Genomic DNA, 26,019 nt, shown 5'->3' on the forward strand with positions numbered 1-26,019 from the left:
ATTTTCAAGTTATTTTATCACCTGATCATTGAGCAGGAAAGTTTTTACTTCTTTAAAATACATCTTTTTTATTATAATCTCCCGAGATAGCGTTTGAGTTGACCAATGGGAAAACGGAAATCTGTTTTATGGAGAGGCTTTACCTGAGCTCTGGTGGCTCCAAGATAGGTGAGCTTAAAGTAATTTAGTTGTAATTCAAGTGTCGCAGAGAAAGTATCAAGTAAAATTGGAACGTGGTGACTTAATGAACTGTTTATAGTGGATTTTTGATCGCTGTGTAAGAATTTACAATCAAATAACCATCGTCACAAAAAACATTTAATACAGAAATGATTTTTAAGATTGAATTTATGAAGAATAGCACACTCTAAAAGGTCATAATAATTAACGGTGATTTAAAATACTCCCATGTTAAGCTATCATATACGAAATTTTGCTCCTTTTTTGAAGTTATAGGCTAGATATAGTAACTATATTCCATAATGAAAGAAAGATTAAGATGGCTAGGCCACGTATCGTTAAATTTAATAACAACTGAAAAAAGTCACTTTAACGTGGGTTTTTCAGTTGCACACCGTTGTTTAGTTTTCCTTTGTCAGTTTAAAACCAGGCGGACCGAAAATTTCTGAGATATTACTGTTTTGTCTTTTTTTTTATAGTAACCAGTTACTTTCGCCAAGTAAGGTGACAACTTTTAGTCTAAGGGTTTGATCACCTTAACCTAAAAGAATATTGCACTGTTTTCTAATTTTAAAATCATTAAAAAACACATAAGTAAAAAGCATTACAAAAGGATATACAAGCTATTTATATTCGTGACGAAAGAGACACGCAGATTCTGACCGCATCAATCCATTCCCCATTAACAGTTTGATTTGGGCTAGGGTGTCATTTCAGGGGTGGGGGCAGTTGCCTTTCAATAATTACGAGAAGAAATTATTATATAGCCCGTGCCCCTTGACTATCCAGATATGGACCCCTCCTGCCGCCCCCGATAAAAATACTGGAGAACATAGGTAGTTTAACTTTTTTCAAAAAAGTGCAGTTTCAGTTTTTTCGCAACAGTCAGGGACATACACAAGGGATTTTTGTTACTTGTGTCTTGTAGCTAACCCAAGTTCTGTCGAGAAGTGAAGTTTAGTTGATGCTAATTAATTAAATAGAATGTGATGAAAATATAATAATAATGATTTATTTCTTACCCACAAAAGCACTATAAAAGTATTAAAATGTGGATTAAAAATAATTAAATACACAAAAAATGCAAAACATAACAAAAACTGAATAATAATGACTATAGGATATTTTTTACATTAAATAAACACACACACACGAAACACGCACTATAGAGAAGAAAAAAAAATCAACATTAAATACACACGAGCAATGAATTTCTCCAAAAAAGTACAACGAACGGAAGATAACTATAGAAAAAATTTTACAAGATGATTATGTGGGGAAAGCCCATCGAGAGCAGTACTTGAGGGCTTCCTGTGTAGCTTTTCCAACTTTAGTTATATAAGCTACACCATATTTACAAATTAGAATCCGGTTACGTGTCCAAGGAGAAATGAAAAGGAGAAACTTACAATACCTGAAATAATAATGAAATGTATTGCATATCGCTGTATTTCAAACATACAGTAACAAAATTAAAGGAAGGAAAACAACTATATTGGTGCCACCCCCCATCCCTCTAAAGTTAGTTTTTAAAGGACCAAAAACCAGATACAGTCTCCTCAAATTTCTATGCACCTATGATAAGTTCAGATCCCTTTTTGGACATATCCTCCTAGGGTTGATGGTTAACTTTATTGAGCATTAATATGTCTTTAAAGTATTAAAATTATGTTGATTCCTTCCACTTTATTATTCTACATATTGGAAGAAAACCCAAAACTTCGGCGGTCTAGTAAAATATTTAGGAGGTCGTTTGTCATAAAAAGGAATTTCCACCTGTATTCAAGAGGGTTGAAAGATGCGTAGTGAAAAGTTCTGGAGCTTGTTTTTACTTTGTAAAATATGACTGGTGGGGAATCTCCATAAGTTTTTATTGTTAAAGTCGACTTAATAATTGAAAAAAATTACAGTCTTAATTTTCCGTAGCTCTTGAGAACTTGTTTATTCTCTCTTTTTTTATTTTTCTGCAACTTTCTTGTTCACACTTCTGTCATTTTTCAGCCTTAAGTTGAAGCATTGGAGCTTCAACTGTGATCAGTCTGAAAACCTTTTTGTTCCTTGCTCTCTACGAGCCAGGCCGTCTATTTAAGCCGCATAGGCTCTCCTGGCCATCTATGCAAACTTTTGCCTTTTTTCATCCTTTAGTTAGAGTATTTAACCTTGAGGTGTAGTCAATTTGAAAACCTAATTGCTTTTGTTATTCATTCTTTTGTGACAATTTGATAGACTTCTACTGATTACCTAAAATTCCACCCAACCTCATTGCTATTTTTGTCAATTTTTTATATTCCAAATTTTGTTATATTCCTTCCGTCAAAGAAAGGAAGAAAAATATCGTGAACTAAAAAAATGATAACAATGAAAAAATTAATAGGTGATGTACCTGTTTCTGGCGGCCTGCCATTTCACCGGTAGTATACTGTCTTTTCGGTGTTTCTTATTTGAAGTTATCGGTAAACCGTTTATGACCAATTTAGGAAAGGGAGGCAAAATGTATTTTTCAATATCTTTGGTGGCAAATTGGCCAGTTCTTTTCAGAGAAAATATTCGAAGAAGTATTTTTAAAAATCTAGAGAGGCCCTTCCCCTCACTTCCCCAATTGAAGCCACTGTTTAATGGTTGTCTGTATGTGGCTCATTGAGAACATTTACTTTGGGACACTTAACAATTAAATGTCCATGGCATCAATATACAAATATTTTCAAACTTTTGAAAATGTTCAATGTTCTTCTGAATATGTTCTTTGAATATGTTCAAACTTTTCATTTTGTGCAATTACAATGGTAAATCAATCTTGGATTTCAAGAATATTGAAATATTGAAAGGCCAATTTTTTTTTAATGAAAATATTCAAAAAGGCATTTTTTATAATCTAGAGAGGCCCATCCCCCCCACATCCCCAATTGACGCCACCGTGTAATGGTTATCTGTATGTGGCTCACTGAGAACATTTACTTTGGGACAATTAACAATTAAATGGCCATGGCATTTATATAAAAGTATTTTATGTTAAAATTATCCATTTCGTGCACTTACAATGGTAAATCAATCTTGGATTTCAAGAATATTGAAATTCACCGAAGTATCTTTTCCCTTTTTTAGTTATATTAAAGCTAAAAAATGTAGGTATGCAATACTAAAGCTATTTATTTTATATTAAAGCTATTGCATTTACAGATATGCAATATCTATCGTATCCCTGTGGAACAGTGCAAATATAAAATTGGATTTTTTTTACGATAATTAAATGGGAAAATAAGAAATTACTGGAAAGTTGTTACTATCCTGAGATTTGAGGGATACCTGGGCTTCATTCCCCTCCCCATGGGTATGTTGCTGGTTGGAGTTCAGAAGTTGTTTTGCTTGCTGTAACCATTACAACCACACACCTTAAGATTTATAGTTAAAGTACGCAAATGACTCAAGACGTTTTTAATCTTCATTGGAGAATTAATTAGCCTTACTTAACCTGCCAAATGCAGTTTCCAAGACTAATGGTTAACATGACTTCTATTTCTTTTGCTTTGAGAAGCTTTCTTTTATTTCAGCGTAAATTCACACTTTAAAAATGTCTCTACTTAGAGGTATCAATGGGTAGGGGAGGAATTGCCCTACTATGTTTTGTAAAATTTCATTTTGCTATATTTTCAATGGACAAAATAAGAAGAAACACTAAAATTACCCCCTATTCTATTTTGAAAAGAGCCTGTTTTTGTATCTTTGTTTTAGAAACGAAAAAAAAATCCTTGCCCCTTCCTCTGACATTTTCCTGGGTTGGCGCCCCTGGCTCGAACTAACTTATTTCTCCCTTATTTTTGCTTGATCTATCTCAGGAAACATCTTTTGAAATTTGTTTTATCTAATTTTACGAAATAAAAAGTGGGCAAAAAAATAATTTTTGTTTCTCTTTAAAGTGAGGAGCAGCGACTATAAAACATTAGACAAACATAAGTTACTGTAAATATTGGGAGGGGCTGTTGCACCCTCAATCCCCAGTACTTACACTAAAGTTCGGCTTGAGTTTTGGCGAAACCCTATGAGCATATATCGAAGATGGCCGGTTATTAATTTTAAGTTAATAAGGTTAGGTTTTAAGTTAAGGTTATTAATATTAATTAAAACTGCTCGAGTTAAATGTTTTACCGTTTTCAGTCGGTGCTGGGTAACAAGTCCCGCAGAAAAGTCACCTCCAAGGAAGACTTACCCTCGGAATATTTGCTCAAAGGAAAACTTGACCCTCGATAATTTTTCCTCATACCTCCCAACAACCAATGGATAGCACCAGTTATTAGTTCGGAAAATTGTTGTGCTACGTAATGAAGCTCTCGAGGATGGATTTATGGCCCAGCTGATGGGTTGCACTGTGAGAAATGTTGGCGACGACAGTTGTTCAAATTAGATGAAGTACCCCCTCCCCCCAATTCAACGTGTCAAAAATATGCTTTCAGTAGTTTTTCCATTTCATGACTTGCTTGAAGTGTTCCCCAGACAATCAATCAGTTAGTGTGGATTTTTGACTCTTCCTATTGTATTCGTATTTTCTGCCGACCATCTCTATGTGAAAATTAATCCTTATAACCTTTAGAAGAGACGTACAGATATAACAATGAGATACTACTAACTTTTTTTTAAAGGGTGGATAAATTTTTTTGGGTTCTTCTCCTTAGCCTTTCCCCGCTTATATAGTGTATATATGCTTGCAACAAATATCATATGTAGTGCGAAAGCCCGTGAGGCTTGTTTTTTGTAAGAAAACTACTATGATATATAACTATTCCGAGCTAATGAGAAGCCTCTGCTAGAGGGATGAGTGCATCTGGGAACACTTCCCCAAGCGTTAATTTTTTTCCGATGAAACTAGATGTCATCGTTTGAGCAACGAGCTGCATAATACCCTTTTGGGCCGTAACTTGGAAACAGGATCCACCTTTTACAGTTTCAATTACGCAGCACAATAAAACGTCACGTTGATATGATGTCACTTTCCTGTTCTTTCGGTACGATAAAGTCTGCTGGAGCATATACATGGGATGGGGAGTCCAAAAGTGGTCATTTAACTTAGGGTAAAAAGTGGGAGATATTGGGTGCGGTAGTTCCCTTTAAGTTTATAGTAATCTTTGTTTCTTTTTAAGTTTTGAAGTTGCATATGCTTTGATGTGAAGTTTTTTTTCTCTTTCTTTACTGGTTTTCGATAAAATTTAGATTATAAGAGTCCTAACATGAGGAAGTTAATATTTCACGGAATTTAAAACCAAGTTGAAACAATTTTTGATTTTATTTTTTATTTTCAGGATAAACAATTCATGGTCTGATAAAAAAGGGCTTATGCGCAAAATCAAGTCAGGGATGTACGCAAAGGGAAGGCCTCGGAGTTTAGCCTCTCTGAAATTCTATTTTTTCTAGCTATTCGGCCCTTTGTATTCAAATTATCAATTCCCCTCCAAAAATTTTGCGTAAGGACCTGAATGAATCTGCTTAATCTTAGTTCATAAACTACAAATCAGTTTGCATTGTGGTTTCCATTTGTCTAATTAATTGCTTGGGCTAGTATAGTTCAAGGAAACCCGTCAATTCTATGCGAGATGCAATCGCGTATACACGAGATGGGGGATTTTCTTATCCCCTCAATTCTCGGGATGTATCCCCTCAATTCTCGGGATAGTTCGTCTATAATTTCTCCAATTTTTCGTTTATTTTGCCCCTTTTTCCACCTTCTTTTAATTCACCTCCCTCAAACGATATTCTGCCAAGTGTCTGATGAATGGTTTTTTATCATTTTGGTCGCTTTTCACGTAAGGTTATTTTTGTGAAAATGTGTAAAAAAAAACAAAAAAAAACGCGTAAACACAGTTTTTGTCATTACAAAACAGCTTATGTGTGTTTTGTAGCTAATAACACAAACCCGTAGGGGTATTGCATAAAATGACTACTTATGAAATTAAACAACTATTAAAACGTTATTTTCCGAAGCAACTGCGCACAAATTATTATATAAAAAAAAACTATTATGTTTAGCTGCATAAAACACACCAACATCTTGACGTTTAATACTTCAGGGGTTTTTCAGCTTTTTATTGTATTTTTATTGGTAGTTTTCACTTAATTCCACTTGTTCTTAAGGTCAATAACGGTTGTGATTAATTATTTTGACTGAGATGAGTCTAATGTCCGGGTCGCATAATAGTCGATATAATCAAATTACACACTACTATAGCGCCAATAACGTATACCGTTTGTAATTTCGTTTGCTGAACTCTGTTGAACTTTCAAAAATGTTTTATCGATCAATAAGTCAAGAGTTGAGGCCTAATGTTTTGAAACTAAATAAGATCGCTGTTCATCTGTGTGTAACAGGGGTCTGCCGAAGTTATGAAGACATAGTATTAGTATAGAAGAACTGGGAAAAAATTAGTGTTGATACAATGCTTTTAAACCAATTACTTTTCATTTTAGCTATCCGCTTCTGAAATACAAGTTTGACTTTTAATCAAAAACAAAATAGCGACGAAGACCACACTGCCTTTCTATCACAAAGACCAAAAACAAGAAGAACAATAGGGAATTTCTCAAGACACTGTCCTGGTTGATTTTTTTTCTTATATATTTTCGTATTACTGAGGACGGCCCTTGGACATAGGGCCGAAATATTCATTCTAATTTGTTTCCCACTGTCTTGAAAAATTCCCTATTGTTCTTGTTTTTGGTGTTTAATCAAGAACAAAGCATATCATCATAAATCTAGGTTTTTTTTTATCGACAGGTACGACTATGATGTAGCTCGTACCTTTCATGTATACTCTGTTCACTTCTGATTAACACATCAAATTCGAATGTGATATTCCATCCATAGTAATCAGAGCATGTTCCGTAGCTAATGCATATCTTATATGACCTTTTAACTGTTCTTTCCTCGTTCAAATACCTATTAAACATTATAATATCAACTGTCTACCGGCGATTGGCTATTTGATTGTAATGGTTTTACCTTAGACGTGACCTGATTAATCATTCAGTGAATTGACCAAACTAAAAGTAGATATTCGTTTGATCGTGAACTCAAAGGTGCAGAAATATTTGAATCACCATGGGAAGTGGAAATAATTTAAGATGTTCCGAGCTGTCTTCAGATTGGCAAAGCTTGTTAGACTTGACGTTTCCTGAGCCTTTCGTCAATCAGAGCCACCACCAAGCTCATGGTTTTGTTGAAAATTCACGAAATGTTTCATGTGGATATGTTCCATTTCAACATCCGTCAAACCAAGTTCTTCATCAGAAAAATGGAATGGAAAAATCTTGTCTGAAAAGAACTGAAGGGGAAAGCTTTTATGAGGCGAAAACTGAGCCTCAATTAAAAACTATTGTTGACAGAAACAGTGAAGAGTATAGAAAGCGTCGGGAGAGAAACAATATTGCAGTGAGACGCTCACGTGAGAAAGCAAAACAAAAAATTCAGGCAAAAGAAGATGAACTAAAAATGCTAACGATTAGTAACTCTTGTTTAAAAAGAAGGTGCGAAGTTTTGGAAGAAGAAGTGAAAATTTTAAGGTCTGTTCACGAGACATTCAATCAGCGTCTTGATCCAATCTGGATCGAGGCCGAGCGACGACTCAGATCACTTCGTGAGCAAAAAGCTATGCTTCTGCTCGAAGACCCCTGTTCAACTCAACGTGGGCATATTACCCCGAAAGAAAAGCACAAGTTAATGTAATAAACAAAAATCCATGTAAAATCTTCCATTATCGCCCTTGTTCGAGTAGTTTATCCAAGTTATGGGCTTGACAATGCTGACGATTTATTTGGAAGTGCATATTTCTTGTTGGAAAGATATGAAAAAAGGATCTTACTACATCATTCGAAATTTTAAGAGTTAATTCAGTTTTCGATTATTAACCGGTGAATAAAAGTATCATAACGATTTGTATTATACATACGCACACATATTTAAAATATTTTTTGTTGTGTACGTCCATACTAGTTCCTTGCTATGGTAAATAAATGGTTTTTAAAATGCCTTAATTTAGGACTCCTTTTTAGGCTGGAAAGAAAACGATACGCCCATAGCAGGGAGGATCTCACTCTATATCTTCCTCTCCCCTGTTTCTTTGAGTAAGTTCTAGGTTTGTAATCAGAATTCACGAGGGAGGGGGATCCAATCGAATTATGTATTGCACTATGTTTGGCTTAGGTGGAGGGTACTCCCCTCCCTCGATGGTTGTCGTTAGGAATGTACACTTTAAAACCAGTTTTAATTACATAAATATCTTAAGGAAGACAAAATGAATATTATGCCTGAATTCCAACGTTGATAACGACTTTCAGTCGGGACTTCATTGCTTTTTGGATTGTCTATAACTGATAAGATATGACCTATATATTTTATGCTAGTAATCTGGTTATTTCCCATTTTCAGTTCAGCCGAAAGTTCTTTATTACATTCTTTATAGACTGTTTTATCTTTTTTTGCATTAATTGCGTTTCTTGGATTTAGATATAGGAAGTTTTCTTATTAGAAATTAGGCATTAAAAAAATGGTGAACATTTCAAAATAGCTAAATTCGTTATTTTTTCTGTTCCTTGTCATTTTTAAATCCTCAGTATGAAGCTTTTGAATCGTGAATTATTTAAAAAAAAATTGTTTTAAGTTTCAAGCTAAGTTGAAACATAAAACAAATAAAAATTACTGCTTCACGACAAAATCTCTCGATAGTTTTTCAGTGACCATGATATCGATAACTTTTAGTATAAGATTATAATTCTCTAAAAAATTCGAGTAAGCTCAGTTTTCAGTAGAGTGGTAGTTTTTGCAATTCTACAGATGTTGGAAGATATCACGATCAAGTTTGTATCTGTCGATTTTGTAAATTTATCTTGTGAAATCGGCGAAGCAATAATTCCTGTTCGTTTTAAGTTTCTACTTCACTCTTTACTTCCGTTAAAAAATTGTTTTTAATTTAACTTTTGCTTTTTTTGTTAATATACATAATAAACTTAAAAATATATCTCTGGTTAACTTTCTTGATGTTTTCTAAAGAAGTCAACATAATTCTTTTTTTTTAAGGTGCTAAATTCATTGGTTTACTTGTGAAATCCCTTAAATTTTTGCATAAGATATATGTAACTTTGTCACGAAAGTAAAAATCTGAGGTGGTTATTATCGCTATCTTTAAGAGTTTATACAGGAAAATTTTTAGTTATTTCCATAAAAAGGGAAATAGGTAAATAAATCATGGGCATTTTTGTTGGGAATTGATTTTTTTTAGTTTACATTCACTAAGGGAATGGAAGGAGTATATAAGAGGAACATTATTAACCTCCAGTTAAGGATCTTCCACCATGGAGACTACAATAGTACCCCCGTGATGCTTTACATCCTTTCCAATCCAAAAATGGCACAAAAAATGCCTTCCAACACTTCAAGGAGGATTCGTGATAACGAGTTCGTAAGAGACGGCAGCTTTTAATTAGGTCAATAGACATTTCTCTCCAATCTAGTAGTAGCCAGCTAGTCCTAGTAAAAAAAAGTCAAACCTAAAAATTTACATAATGCTAACAATTCTAGCAAAATATTTTTTTACGACCAATTACCACGATCTGTTTGCGAGTCTCTTTGATAGCATAATTTATTTAAATTTAATGGAAACACTCATAATCATGTGTGCTCCAACTCCACTCAGCTATGAGTAAGGGTTTCAACCTTTAAGGGTCTCTGACTTTAAATTGATAATAATAGGTTACAATAAAAAACCTATATTCTATTTTTTCAAGATGGGTAGGGGGCTAAAAATTTCCTGTTTATGGTTCTAGATCGTAAAATATTATCTTGTTGTGGTGGAAAACTAAAGTTTTGTGATGCAAATTGACAGAATCCGCCACTTTACTGAGGTTGATTACCAGTTTTGCCAGGTCTACATCAGTATATACTCTTTTTTAGTTAATTGAGCTAGTATCTTTTCAAGTATTGACAGATTAAATTTTCATATTGTTAGATGAAGATATGTCTAGCAAAATACAGCATTTCACTTTGTTCGCTTTTGAAGATACCATCTAAAAACATACATTAAAAGAAAATGTCTCGTTCACCGATATATCTAGTTATATATTAGATGAAGAAAAATTTTGGTCAAATGCCAGTATTTCACTTTGTTTGCTCTTAAGAGGGTTCTCTAAGGGTAAGACCCCCTCCTCCGAGACAAAACTCTGCTTCAAAAACAGTGGAGGAAAGTTATTTTTTTCAAAGTATCGATTTGTGCATGTTTTGAAGTTCTTCTTTGAATACTTTGAAGTCCTTACTAGGGCTTTTAATGAGATGTTCTTGAAGTTTATGAAGTACTCTGAAAGTAGATAATTTCCTAGTAGGTTTTGTGAGTCAAATCCACTTGAACTTGAAATTATGATAGGTTCTAAACCTCTTTCTAAATGAAATAAATTCCTATGCTTCCTTTGTAATTTATAATATTCGTATAGCTCACCCTTCTTAAATTGCTTAACCTTACTGTGAACCGAAATTAAGTTTTCATTTTCAGTCGTTTTACTTTGGGACATATGTTTCAAAATTATTAACGTTGACTTGATTCCCCTAGCTGTATCCAGTACTTAATCGACTTTATCTCAATATAGTTTCGCTTTGTAAATTGACCCTAGCCGTCCAAAAAACTTCAGAACCAAAAATTTGCCTGGAGAGCTTGTTCCCATACGAAATATTTTTAGATGAAATATTTTTTGATTTCATTTTTTATTTTTAGATTTATAGAATTTTTGCTGTAAACAGTTTATCAATGCATCCCCAGTTTTATAATATATCTACAATACTTACATCTCATTTTTCCAAAATTAAGAATTGCTAAAATAATAAAAAATATTGTTGTTTGAAGACTGATTTGAGATTCATTGCATGAATATTGATCAATATGACAGTGAGGGCACAGAGAAACAAAGTTTTGCTGTGAAATACGTTACGATGCATAAACTTACCATTTTCATTGGCTTAAATTTAACACAATAAAAAACCATCAGTTTTTGTGCTCTTTTCTCTGGCTACAAATTTGGCATAGCAACAACTGGCAAAAAGTTTTGTTTTCTGACATACGCTCAAGGAACAATGTAACCGCGTTAAGAAAATACATCACAAAAATTAACCAATGAAGTTAAAGCACACTTTTTAACACTTGGTTCTGAAACTTTTACTGAGCTGTCTTCATGGCCTAAAATTGTAAGCAGATCAGCATAAAAAAAAGAATAATGTTTAGCAGTAAGAATCAGTTCAATGAAACTACTGTTGAAAAATGTATTACCCTTGATAATCCACTTACTATCCCATTACCTTGTCCAAATTTAATGTCTGATGTATTCCTCGGTGCAATATTTCCTCAAAGTCTCAGCTGGGTCCCTTAAGCTGTTAATTTTTACCCTTGGCCATGCCTGGGCTTTGCAGATACACGCTTTTGACTATCTGAAGTAACAATGTTTTTCGTGTTGTTCAACACACCTTTCAACATTCTCTTGAATTTTCAACTTAATACCCTTAACTGTTCCCAAGATGTTGCACATACGCCCTATTAAGAATATGCATGAACTTGCGGTCTTTCGATTAGGAAAACATTCCGCAGCATCCCCTGAAAGTTTCAGATTATCACTATAAGCTGTTTTTCAGATTTTGCGAATACGCCCTTCTGACAACCTGGGTGCCCTGGATGCACATTGTGTCTTATGTGTCTTATGACGTAGTTTAGCATGCTCTGAAAGTTTCAACTCAATACTTTTATCCCATCTCATGATATTGTAGATGCACCCTTTTGACAACCTGATTGCACATAGTATCTTTTGATTTAGATTAACATCCCTTCAACTCTTCCTAGGCATTTCTGATATTGTAAATATCCCCATCTGACAACCTGGATGCACATAGTGCCTTTTTATTCAGTTCAACAAAGGTCAACTTTATTGTCCACTCTGTTTTATGTGAAAAAGAATTATTTTGAGGTTGCAAAAAATTGTACGCACTAATCATATAGATTGAAAATTGATGTGCTACTCTGATTTCATTAAGGCATACAATGTTCACTGTCTTACTGCAATATCAAACAGTTCGGTAACGAACTGTAGTAAGGAGCGACCCGGCTCAATAGTAACCAAAACTCTAAAAAATGGAATTTTGATACCAATAGCTACATCAAAAGAATCGCATTTTAATGCTGGTTTTAAATATATAAGTTTCATCAAGTTTAGTCTTACCCATCAAAAGTTACGAGCCTGAGAAAATTTGCGTTATTTTAGAAAATAGAGGGACACGCCCCCTAAAAGTCATAGAATCTTAACGAAAATCACACCATCAGATTCAGCGTATCAGAGAACCCTACTGTAGAAGTTTCGAGCTCCTATCTACAAAAATGTGGAATTTTGCATTTTTTGCCAGAAGGCAGATCACGGATGCGTGTTTATTTGTTTTTTTGTTTGTTTTTTTTTTCCCAGGGGTGATCGTATCGACCCAGTTGTCCTAGAATGTTGCAAGAGGGCTCATTCTAACGGAAATGAAAAGTTCTAGTGCCCTTTTTATCTGACCAAAAAAAATTGGAGGGCACCTAGGCCCCCTCCCACGCTAATTATTTTCCCAAAGTCAACGGATCAAAATTCTGGGATAGCCATTTTATTCAGCGTAGTCGAAAAACCTTATAACTATGTCTTTGGGGACGACTTACTCCTCCACAGTCCCAGTGGGAGGGGCAACAAGTTACAAACTTTGACCTGTGCTTACATATAGTAATGGTTATTGGGAAGTATACAGGCGTTTTCAGGAGGATTTTTTTGGGTTTGGGGAGGGGTTGAGAAGAGGGGGATATGCTGGGGGAACTTTCCTTCGAGAATTTGTAATGGGAGAAGAAAATTTCCATGAAGGGAGAGCAGGATTTACTAGCATTATTAAAAAAAAAAACAATTAAAAATAAATGTGAAAAAGCTTTTTCAGCTGGAAGTAAGGAACAGCAATAAAACTTAAAACAAACAGAAATTATTACCCATATGAGGGGCTCACCTCCTTCTAATACCTCGCTCTTTACGCTAAAGTATTTTTAGTAATTTCAACTACTTATTCTACGGCTTTTGTGATTCAGGGGGTCATTCTTAATGAATTGGGATAAAATTTAAGCTTTAGTGTAAAGAGCGAGGTACTGACGATGGGGCGAATCCCCTCATATATGTAATAAAAACATGAGAATACAAAAGTTCTTTACGTAAGCTAATTTATAAGTTACGTAAATCTTTTACCAATAAAAAGATTCGTAAAAAATTAAAAGTTCTAGTTGCCTTTTTAATTAACCAAAAAATTGGAGGGCAGCTAGGCTTCGTCCCCCGCTCTTTTTTTCTCAAAATCATTCGATCAAAATTATGAGAAAGCCATTGAGCCAAAAAAAAAAATATATGCAAATTTCGTTTTGATTATTCCTCTGCGGAGAGCCAAAATCAAAACATGCATTGATTCAAAAACGTTCAGAAATTAAATTAAAAAAAACAAGTTTTTTTAACTGAAAGTAAGGAGCGACATTAAAACTTAAAACGCACAGAAATTACTTCGTATATGAAAGAGGCTGCTTCCTCATCAACGCCCGCTCTTTACGTTAAAGTACGCTCTGTACGCTAAAGTTTTTTACTGTTGTAAAAAGAAGAATTGAGAGAAAGAGTCAAACTTTAGCGTAAAGAGCGGGGCGTTGATGAGGAAGCAGCCTCTTTCATATACGAAGTAATTTCTGTGCGTTTTAAGTTTTAATGTCGCTCCTTACTTTCAGTTAAAAAAAACTTGTTTTTTTTATTTAATTTAACTATTAAGAATTCGCTATTGGGCTAATTTGGGGTTTTTGTCCCTGGGACTACACTTATCATGTTGCTCTGAGAAATATGAATTAATAATCTTTCGACCATCCTGATTATAACGGCTCTCTTGATATTTCAATATCGTGAAATATTGGGCTACGAGGGCACGTGAGGCGCTAGGTTGCCCTCCGGTGAGATTTGACTCTTAAATAGGGCTTTAGAGCAAAGAGCTCACAACCAAATGAGCTATTTCCAAACTTTCTGCGACCATTCATTTTATGTAATGGCCCTGGTGTGTGGGGGGGGGGGGGGCTGAATGCATGGTAAACGAATGCCTCTTCATTAAGTCGATTCTAATGTATCATGTATGACTAAGAAGAAAACAGTTAAATCTACAGTTTGTCGTAACGAACTGTTATTAAGGAGTAAGGAGCGGCTCGGCCCAATACTAACCGAAGGTCTAAAAAAGGAATTTCGAAAACAGCTAATGCTTAAAAAATGGCTTTTAAAGATATGTTCCAAATATGTTAAATTTATGAAATTTAAAATTGCCTATCAAAAGCTACGAGCCAGAGAAAATTTGTCAATTTTCTGAACAACATCCCCAAAAACTCAAGCGTTCTACATCAAAATAATACCATCAGATTCAGTATATCAGAGAATCCTATTGTAGGGGTTTCAAGCTCCTATGAATACGTGGAATTGTGTATATTTGCCAGAAGAAAGGTCACAGATGCATGTATATTTGTTGTTGTTTTTTTTTCCCAGTGTAATCGTAACGAGCCTGTGGACCTAGAAGATCGGGAGAGAGATTCGCTCAAATGGAAGTTAAAGTTCTAGTGCCCTTTTTGAGACAACCAAAAAGATTGGAGAGCAGATAGCCCCCTCCCACAAGCTTTTTTTTCCAAAAACATCCGATAAAAATTCTGAGTAAAACCATTTCGTCCAGCACATTTGTACGGTCCAGTAGGCTAACTATGCCTCGATGAATGACACAGACCATGTTGAAAATTTTGCAAGTTGTGCAGTTTGCCCTTATTTGCGTATAGTATTTGTTATTTGAAAACATACTAAAAACTTCTGGGGAAATTTTCGGCGAGAGGGGAATTATCCGGAGGAATTTACCTCTGAAGGTGAGGGAATTTCTCGGCATAATTTAAAAAACAATCAAAATTTAAGTAAAAAAAAAATTAGTATTTTCAACTGAAAGTAAGGATGAACAATAAAACTTAAAAAGTACAGAAATTATTTCGTACACCAGGAGGGCTCCCTCTTCTCAGCCCCTCGCTTGTTGCGCTAGTGTTTTAATTAGTGCTTTAAAAAGGCTTCTTATTCCAATTCAACGGCCCTTGTGTTTTTTCAGCTGTTTTTAAAGTATTTTGCCAAAAAGTCAAACTTTATTATAAAGAGATTGAGTTGAGGAGGGTACAGCTCTCTCCGTGTAGGGATACTTTCTGTTCGTTTTAAGTTTTAATGTTGCTTCTTTCGCGTTTTAATGTCATCTCTCTCAAGAAAAAAGCCTCTAATCCTCGCTCAAGGACGGATCAACGATCTCCAATTCCCTGAAAACCAGCACAAGAGTAGAAATTCGAACTGCGAAAAGCCCAGATATAGTATTAAAAGCCGAGTGAGTGGGACCAATGTTCTGAAAATACATGACCAAAAGTATATACACTAGTTGCCATAAAAGTAGAGAAATATCTGATAAGCACTTCTGAACAGACACCAGAGGGAAGATGCTATTCATTAATCAAACAGTTCGTGCTAATGAACCATTAAATAAAAAACAGGCTTTTTCAACTGAAAGTAAGGAGTAGTAACATTAAAATAAAAATTATTCCGTATATGAGGGGGATTAGCTGGGTTGACATCCCCGGGTTGCCCCCTCTTCAATACGTCGCTCTCCACACTAAGGTTTTTCGTACTTTTGGAAAGTATCCTATCGTCGGCAGCGCTTCTGACCAAGGTTCTTCGTATTAAAAGAGTTGTCGTAGAAACTTCAAGAAAGACTCATTCCATTTGAAATTGTATGTTCTAGGGCCCTTTTTAATAGTCAAAAGTAATGGGAGGGCAACCAACCTCCCCACCCATGCCCATCGTTTTCTCAGACACATCCGATCAAAAATTTGAGATAGCCATTTTGTTCATTATGTTCGAAAGGTCCAATAATTAGGGGATAACAATCCCCCTACAGCCTTCAGGGTAAGAGCTATAAGTTATGCTAGTTACCCATTATTGACGTATAAGGTTTTTATGGAAGAGATGTTCGTAATTCTCATTGCCCAACATTAGATCTTCACCTTCGCTTAATCGTAGACTCGGCGACCTAGTCTTCTTGACATTAATCGTCAGACCTGTTCTTGCACCCTGTACTTCCAAAACCTACTAACCTCATTTCCTACCTTATCCGCAAAAATATTTTTCTTGTACATAGCACTAATTATTTTAAGTGTATTTATCTGATATACCATACAAGGATAGGACCTTCGCTGAAGTTCTTTTATCAGATAAATCAAAAGTTTGCTCATAATCTATAGAACGGAGGATTGAAGATGTTTGATGACTCAGGCACTTCCCAATTATTAATCTTATAGTGAAAATTTGGTCGACGCTTCCTCTACCCTTTCTGAAACCGCACTGTTCTTCTCTTAAAACATTATCTACAGCATCTCTAAGTAAAAAAATGTATTACCTTTCTTATCACCTTTCTTATGGAAGGGTTTAATTAGAGTTTTCAAAATCGCTAGGTGCTTCCCCTTTTTCAAACACTAAACTCATAATCTTCAGATTAAAAGAGTATTTTTGGGGAATTAGTTTTTTATTTGGGGGGGGGGATTGGAGTGGGTTATAGGGCTGGAGGGAAGAGCGGGTTGAAGGGACTGGGGTGGAGGAAGTTGTATTTGGGTGAGGGTTGTTACCCTGGGGGTGTTTGAGAGAAGGTAATTGTCCTTTTTAAGTGACCAAAAAGATTGAAATGCAAGTAGCTCTGCTTCCACGCTCCTTTTTTCCTGACTTATCATCAAAATGTTGAATTTAAAGGTCGAGTAACTCTGCTTTTGAGGATGATAAGACCCCCATTGCCACTGGGGAAAGGACTGTAAGTTACGCAATTTGCCCATTGTTCACATATAGTGTTTACTATTGGGGAATATGTGGAATTTTTTAAGATGGGAGGTTTTCCCTCGGGAAAATTTTCCGTGGGGAGGACAGTTTCTGAGGGAAATTTTACGGGGGATTTCCTGGCATGATAGTTTTTTCAACTGAGAGGGGCTACCCCTTCCTCAAACCTCGCTCTTTACCTTTAAAGTTTGACTTTTTTTCACTTTCTTCAAGAACAACTACTCAAACACAAGGACCATTGAATTTGAATGAGATTTATTCTTAAAGAACTTTAAGACTTTAGCGCAAGGAGCGATGGTTGAGGAAGGGGTAGCGCCCCTCATATACGGAATAATTTCTGTTTTTTTAACCTTTAATGTTGCTCCTTACTTTTAGTTGAAAAACATTGGTTTACTATCTAATCTATTTAGAATCTAGTGAAACGTAAGAACTGTGGCCTCTTATATGCAGTCTATTTATAAAAAAGTGCATTCCAAATAGAAATTTTATAAAAGAAAAATTGAGAAATTATATTAAAATCTAAGATGAGCAGACATAAAGCCATTTATTAGTTCAAACCTAAAACAAGCTCAAATTACCTTCAATGAGTACTGAAACCCGAAATGAAAAGAAATTAAAATGAATAATCAAGTGAAACTTGAAATGAACAGAAATTACCACAAACAGGAATAAGGTATCAACTCCTAAACCCTCTAAAGAACAGAATGTCAACAAAGAACAGATATCAATGTGTCAGAGCGTCATGAGGCTGACAAAAACCATGGAAGCCTACATAATAGACTCTTGTACTATTTTAAACAAAATGGTTATCTCAAAGTGATGGGGTATCTTGGAAGTATTGGGGGCGTGTGGCCAAAAAGGGTAAGGAATGAAAACCGGTTGTCTGCCGATCACTTTTGGTGTTTAATATGGCATTAGAATGGTCAAATTCCAACCGAAATAGACCCCTCCGATTTGTCGGCGACCATATCTTCCATATGAAGTTGTCGGGGAAAAAGTAACACATTGAAGGATATTCACTTGCTGAGTCCTATACCACTGTCTCTGATGCTTTTGGCTCTTTTAAGTTTCCAAATCGTTTTTAAAGTTCGGTTTTTTCCTTTTTAAGTTTTGGTTATTTTCCGTTTTAAGTTTCCTCTTTTTTATCCTTTTATGTCTTGAGATTCTGTGTATATTTACTGCTACTAACAATACACTGCAGCATCAAGCCGCCTGAGGCCAGCACATTTGCGCACGCTCGTCCTCCATATCATTGTTTTCAAAGCCTCCCTCTTTACACCCTCATAAGAAGTCCCAATTGCCTTTAAACCCTTTTCTGCAATCTCTTCTCACACCATTTCCGCCGACATGCCCATATTAGCTGCTAGGGTATTATCATATCAAACAGTTCAAACTGTAGTGAGCCACCCGGCTCAATAGTAAACGAAACTCTAAAAAACGGAATTTTAATACTAAAAGATACATCAAAAGAATCGGAATTTTATGCTGATTTTAAATATATAAGTTTCATCAAATTTAGTCTTTGTCATCAAAAGTTACGAGCCTGAGAATATTTGCCTCATTTTGGAAAATAGGGGGAAAGACCCCCTAAAAGTCGTAGAATCTTAACGAAAATCACACCATCGCATTCAGCATATCAGAGAACCCTATAGTAAAAATTTCAAGCTCTTATCTACAAAAATGTGGAATTTCGTATTTTTTGCCAGAAGACAGATAACGGTCGCGTGTTTATTTGTTTGTTTGTTTTTTTTCCAGGGGTCATCGTATCGACCGAGTGGTCCTAAATGTCGCAAGAGGGCTCATTCTAATGGAAATGAAAAGTTCTAGTGCCCTTTTTAAGTGACCAAAAAAATTGATGGGCACCTAGCCTCCCTCCCACGCTCATTTTTTTCCCAAAGTCAACAGATGAAAATTTTGAGATAGCCATTTTACTCAGCGTAGTCGAAAAACCTTATAACTATGTCTTTGGGGACGACTTACTCCCCCACAGTCCCCGTGGGAGGGGCTACAAGTTACAAACTTTGACCAGTGTTTACACAGAGTAATGGTTATTGGGAAGCATATAGAAGTTTTCAGTGGGATTTTTTTGGTTTGGGGTGGGGTTGAGGGGAGTGGGCTATGTGGGAGGATCTTTCCTTGGAGGAATATGCCATGGGGGAAGAGAAATTCAATGAAAAGGGCGCGGGATTTTCTAGCATTACTATAAAAAGAAAACGATGAAAAAATAAATATGAAAAAAGTCTTTTCAATTGAAAGTAAGGAGTAGCATTAAAACTTAAAACGAACAAAGATCATTACGTATATGAGGGGTTCTAAAAATAGCATAAAGAGCGAGGTATTTAGGAGAAGATAAATACCTCGCTCTTTATGCTAAAGTATTTTTAGTAATTTAAACTATTTATTCTACGGCCTTTCTGATTCAGGGGTTATTCTTAAAGAATTGGGACAAAACTTAAGATTTAGTCTAAAGAGCGAGGTATTAATGAAGGGACAAAACCCCTCATATACGTAATAAAAATATAAGAATATAAAAGTTTGTTACGTAAGTTAATTCTTAAGTTACGTGTATTTTTTACTAATAAAAACGTTCGTTAAAAAATTAAAAGTTCTAGTTGCCTTTTTAAGTAACCGAAAAATTGGAGGGCAACAGGGCTCCTTCCCCACCCCTTATTTCTCAAAATCGTCTGATCAAAACTAAGAGAAAGCCATTTAGCCAAAAAAAGAATTAATATGCAAATTTCATTTTAATAATTTATGTGCAGAGAGCCAAAATCAAACATGCATTAATTCAAAAACTAGTTATTTTAACTGAAAGTAAGGAGCGACATTAAAACTTAAAACGAGCAGAAATTACTGCGTATATGAAATGGGTTGTCCCCTCCGCAATCCCTCGCTCTTTACGCTAAAGTTTGACTCTTTGCCACTGTTCTACCTTTTAAAACAATTAAAAACTTTAGCGTAAAGAGCGAGGGATTGCAGAGGGGACAACCCATTTCATATGCGGAGTAAAAGAATTAATATGCAAATTTCATTTAATAATTTATGTGCAGAGAGCCAAAATCAAACATGCATTAATTCAAAAACGTTCAAAAATTAAATAAAAAAAATAGTCGTTTTAACTGAAAGTAAGGAGCGACATTAAAACTTAAAACGAACAGAAATTACTCCGTATATGAAATGGGTTGTCCCCTCCGCAATCCCTCGCTCTTTACGCTAAAGTTTGACTCTTTGCCACAGTTCTACTTTTTAAAACAATTAAAAACTTTAGCGTAAAGAGCGAGGGATTGCGGAGGGGACAAACCATTTCATATACGGAGTAATGTCGCAAGAGGAAGTTCTAGTTGACTTTTTAAGTAACCAAGAAATCGGAGGTCAACTAGGCCTCCTCCCCCGCTCTTTTTTCTCAAAATCATTCGATCAAATTTCTGAGAAAGCCATTTAGCCAAAAAATAAATATGCAAATTTCATTTTAATTATTCATCTGCGGATAGCCAAAATCAAAACATGCATTGATTCAAAAACGTTCAGAAATTAAATTAAAAAAAAAAAAACAAGTTTTTTTAACTGAAAGTAAGGAGTGACATTAAAACTTAAAATGAACAGAAATTACTTCGTGTATGAAAGGGGCTGCTTTCTCATCAACGCCCCGCTCTTTACGCTAAAGCTTTTTTTACTGTTTTAAAAAGTAGAGTTGAAAGAGTCAAACTTTAGCGTAAAGAGCGGGGCGTTGATGAGAAAGCAGCCCCTTTCATATACGAAGTAATTTCTGTTCATTTTAAGTTTTAATGTCGCTCCTTACTTTCAGTTAAAAAAACTTGTTTTTTTTTATTTAATTTTATCTCTTAAGGATAAAATACGTAATTACGAACGATTGTAATCCTGATAATGAATGCCATATAATTGTGTTAACTTTGGACAATTTTACTTTGCTGTTTTGTAATCATCAGTTTTGGTACAATTTTATACTTCCTTCTAGTTTTTTTTTACGTTAAAATAATCGGGGTAGGGGGATGAATGGCCCTTCACTCAACTTCAAACACCTCCAAAACAATCTTTATTTCAAGCAGTATGGTTATTTGGTATAGCTTTGAAAAACAGAGAGATAATCACCATAATAAACAATATATCTGAAAAAAAAACTGATAAAAGTTGACTGACTGTTTAATATTTAATGGTGTTCATTCAAGGAAGACTCATTAGTTTTGGGTTATTTTATGTTATAAGGAGAAAATGCTGAAAATGTATAATGTTTTTATTAAAGCCTCTTCCTACCTACTTGGTTTCTTAAATTAAAGTTTTCTAAAATCAGAGTAAAAGCTGAATAACATTTAACCTTTCATTAGGATTCTTTAACGCTTCCATCGTCCTAGCTTATCTGGAAGTGCTCGATCTAGCAAAACCGAGACCGACAGATAGACAGACAGACCGACAGAAATTTAAATTGCGATTAGGACTCTAGGATTTTATTTTTCCTATCAAGTTTCATCCCGAATCCTCCCCTCTAAGCGTTTTCCAAGATTTCCGGTACCCCCCTCCAATCTCACCCTCAATCACATATATAGTACCGGTATTCGGAACGCGACAGGCTTCTATAAACGGATTCTTATTGTTGCTTATCTAGAATTCTTTGACGCTTCTTAAGGTTCCCAGGACTTGTTTCATTAGAAATGGGAAGACAAAATGTCTTTTGGGTAAAATAACCTTGTTCTGTAGGACTTATGACATTGAATTCACTGTACCGTGCATAAGTAGTGTTATGTGCTTTTTGGAACTTAGTATTACCGCTAGAAACTGTGTTTTTTCAAGTTTATACTGCTTGACAAGACTATAGGTATTCTTCAATCTTTCAGTAATCCCATGTGTCCTTGATTGTTTTTACAACAGCCATGAAAAAGGTCAAAGCAATATTTACATTATGCTCTGTGACCTACATCTTTTTTAAGTTTTACAAAAACGAAAATTTGATCGCTATGCCTGTTTTGCCAAGGTAGGTTGTATTTTTAATCTTCTAAAGTATTCTTTCTTTCTACATGAACGAGTTTCTTTTCTTCCGTCCTGTGCGACCCTTTTCTTGAACTTCCCACTGAATATCAAAAAGCGAATTACCGTGAAAAGGAAGTTATTTGTTGGGTTGATTTATCAATTATTCTAAATTTTACTCAACCGTTAAGTTCATTGTTTAATGGGTTACGACTCAGTTCTTACACGCACCAATGTTTTTGAGTGTACAAATGCGTAGATGTATAATGTGGAAATGCGTAAATTTTAATAGCTTAGTATTATCATGCAATGAATATCAAGAAATCGTGAAAAATTGAAAGGTCGGTTATTCCGCTTAAAATTTCCTATGTCTAGCTTAATTAGTTTTGCTTACTTTTAAGGTGAATTTGAAGTGAATGTGAGACTTAAGAGTTGGATTTTTGGCGCCTCAACAGCGCCGATATTTAGGGAAGAAAAAAAAATTGAAAACTGCTATCGCCAGTTACAGTGTAGTGTCTGGTGACTCATTAAAAAAGTAGACAATTTCAAAGAAAATTTGATGTTTTATAGATTTAATCTACAGTAGAATAAGATTAAAATACCAAGGACACCAAAAATGAAATTTGATTCTTTAAATTGATTAGGTGAAAATTTATACAATCAAAGTCGTCTTAAAATATATGAAAAGCTGAGAACTCAATTTTTAATGCAAAAGAGGTTCGATGCGGGTATATTGGATGTAGGTATGTGCAATGCAGGTATGTTTTAACATTTAGCGGTTACCAAGTTTAAGACTAAAGAAATATGAAAAATCAGCGTGTGAAAGTGCGTGAATGATTAAAAATAACCCATGCAAGAATATAACCCTAAAATTTTGTTTTCAAATAGAAATTGAAAAAAAAACGTATATATCATTGAAGAGCTAAAAATCTAAAATATATGCTTAATTCTTTATTATTAATATCTTCAAGATCAGAATTTTAGATCATTAATTGATTGATATACCATCAGAAGAATTTTTTTAGAAAGACCAATTAGGCTGTTCTATTTTGTTGTATTTATCACTTTAATTGAGCATAGCGCATCAATTTATAGAATTGCTTTTTTTCCTCTGATTCAAAAACATCATTTTCTTGCTTAATTTTAACATATTCTCACTAGTCTGTATTCACTGTCTATATATTAATCGCTATTCTATATTTAATCAACTGGTTGTACCGTGCGAATAGTTATTGAAATACTTGAATCTATTTTTGTACCCTCGAGTGAACCTTGAAAAAGACACTGCTAGACTGAAAAGATAACACAAAAAGGATATTTTTTTTTGAAAATGTAGCGGGGAATTCCACATTCTCTCCCCTCCAGATTCCAGAACGAACACTTTATCCCTAACTACTGGTGAAATCGACATAAAAAAAAATCCGCTTTAATTGCGTCTGTAATGAATAAGCTCAAATAACTTTATTTATTTTTGCGAAAATCTGAAAAGAAAACGTAACAAAACTGAAGACAACGCTATTTCCTTTTAATTAAAAATTATCAGAAAAAATCCAGCTCCAAGTCTGTCACGGCTGTGATTTGCGTTTTCGTGGCGTAGGGAGTATGCCGACGTCTTACTGTTAACCAAACAGTTCCTTTTCGCAAGTGTGGGGAGCCTAAGGTCAAACAAATTCCCATGGAATATCTGAATGTCATATGTCAGACAAGACAGAAAACCTCTGGTCCTGTTACAAGCTCAACTAGGAAGTATCGACTGGATAAAAATTGCCAAAATTAGCCTTCACAGATTTAATGTACATACATGCAAGCTTCATCTTACAGGGTGTTTTAGAAAGTCACAGGCAGTTTACATAGGAAGCTGACAGTTAACAAATCACATTTCGTTTACCTTTGAAAATGTAACTATTGTAGAATTTACTGTTTAATAAACAGCGTTTCAAATAGTTCTCCTTTCGACTACTTTCTTGTTTGGGAGACAAGTGATCTTTGCACGTTTCCAAGCATAGATATATCCCTCTTAATGTCTGTTAGCAATTTTAATCTTATTGGTAATAGAGAAATAAAGTTTGCAATATATATAATTATTATAATTTCTGAGACCACACTGGTTAATCATGTCAAAATACAAAATTGCTAAGAAAAGAAGAACGAGAACAATAAACAGCCAATGAAAAAAATGAAAACTATGCAAATATTTCGGTCAAGACCTCCGCTTGATCGTCCTCAGTGCAGAATAAACTGATAAAAATATAAAAAACCAAACCTTAAAACAAAACACAAAACTAAACTATGATGACCCTTTCTTAGTAACGAGGAAAGGGTAACTGAACCGTTACCGTTACTAAGAAAGGGTCATCATATTTTAGCTTTGTTTGTTTTAAGGTTTTGTTGTTGTTTTTTTTTCAGTTTATTCTGCACTGAGGACGATCAAGCGGAGGTCTTGACCGAAGTATTTGCATAGTTTTCAATCTTTTCACTGGCTGTTTTTTGCCCTTGTTCTTGTTTTCTTTGCAATTTTGTGTTTTGTTTTATAATAAATAATACCTTTTATTTAAACTGTCAATTTCTATAATAAATTGCCTTTGGTTCTTTTGCACTTTATATGTAGATTAAATAAAAAAACTAGTTTTTTAAACTGAAAGTAAAGAGCGACATTAAAACTTAAAACGAACAGAAATTACTCCGTATATGAAATAGGTTGTCCCCTCCGCAATCCCTCGCTCTTTACACTAAAGTTTGACTCTTTGCCACAATTCTGTTTTTTAAAACAATTAGAAGCTTCAGCGTAAAGAGCGAGGGATTGCAGAGGGGACAAGCCATTTCATATACTGAGTAATTTCTGTTCGGTTTAAGTTTTAATGTCGCTCCTTACTTTCAGTTTAAAAAACTAGTTTTTTTTATTTAATTTCTGAACGTTTTTGAATTAATGCATTTTTGATTTTGTTTCTCCGCACATAAATTATTAAAATGAAATTTTCATATTAATTCTTTTTTGGCTAAATGGCTTTCTCTTAGTTTTGATCAGACGATTTTGAGAAATAAGGGGTGGGGAAGGAGGCCTAGTTGCCCTCCAATTTTTCGGTTACTTAAAAAGGCAACTAGAACTTTTAATTTTTAACGAACGTTTTTATTAGTAAAAAATATCTGTAACTTAAGAATGAACTTACGTAACAAACTTTTATATTCTTATATTTTTTATTTTGTATATGAGGGACTTTGTCCTCTCGTTAATACCTCGCTCTTTACACTAAATCTTAAGTTTTGTCCCAATTCTTTAAGAATGACCCCTGAATCAGAAAGGCCGTAGAATAAATAGTTGAAATTACTAAAAATACTTTAGCATTAAGAGCAAGGTGTTTATCTTCTCCTAACTACCTCGCTCTTTATGCTAAAGTATTTTTAGAACCCCTCATATGCGTAATAATCTCTGTTCGTTTTAAGTTTTAATGCTACTCCTTACTTGCAGATGAAAAAACTTTTTCATGTTTATTTTTTCATTGTTTTTTTTTTTATATTAATGCTAGAAAATCTCGCGCCTTTTTCATTAAATTTCTCTTCCCCCATGACATATTTCTCCAAGGTAAGATCCTCCCACATAGCCCCCTCTCCTCAACCCCGCCCCCAAACCAAAAAAATTCATCTGAAAATGTCTGTAAACTTCCCAATAACCATTACTTTATGTAAACACTGGACAAAGTTTGTAACTTGCAGCCCCTCCCCCAGGGACTGTGGGGGAGTGAGTCATTCCAAAGACATAGCTATTATGGTTTTCGACTATGCGAAACAAAATGGCTATCTCAAAATTTTGATCCGTTGACTTTGGGAAAAACATGAGCGTGGGAGGGGGCCTAGGTGCCCTCCAATTTTTTTGGTCACTTAAAAAGGGCACTAGAACTTTTCATTTCCGTTAGAATGAGCCCTCTTGCGAGATTCTAG

The 26,019-nt window shown here is 34.7% G+C and overlaps 2 protein-coding genes across 3 annotated transcripts in view; both read left to right on the forward strand.

Moving 5' to 3' along the window:
- LOC136034996 (vesicle-fusing ATPase 1-like) overlaps positions 1-26,019 on the forward strand; it is a 267,443-nt gene that overhangs the window by 136,643 nt on the left and 104,781 nt on the right. The window lies entirely within an intron of this gene.
- On the forward strand, positions 118-8,196 carry LOC136034995 (uncharacterized). 2 transcript variants are annotated; one of them, XM_065716564.1, is made up of 2 exons: positions 118-277; positions 7,171-8,196. In XM_065716564.1, the coding sequence occupies exon 2, from the start codon at positions 7,265-7,267 to the stop codon at positions 7,886-7,888; it is 624 nt and encodes a 207-aa protein (XP_065572636.1). In that variant the 5' UTR covers positions 118-277; positions 7,171-7,264; the 3' UTR covers positions 7,889-8,196. The 2 variants fall into 2 exon arrangements, with proteins under 2 accessions (XP_065572636.1, XP_065572637.1); XM_065716565.1 differs by having other exon boundaries at positions 139-277; positions 7,194-8,196.

The sequence above is a fragment of the Artemia franciscana genome, chromosome 13 (assembly GCF_032884065.1).
Source record: "Artemia franciscana chromosome 13, ASM3288406v1, whole genome shotgun sequence".
Classification (NCBI taxonomy): Eukaryota; Metazoa; Arthropoda; class Branchiopoda; order Anostraca; family Artemiidae; genus Artemia; species Artemia franciscana.

Bases quoted from the DNA above. Each gene is read 5' to 3' on its own strand.
- LOC136034995 (XM_065716564.1), top strand. From the start codon at position 7,265: ATGGGAAGTGGAAATAATTTAAGATGTTCCGAGCTGTCTTCAGATTGG.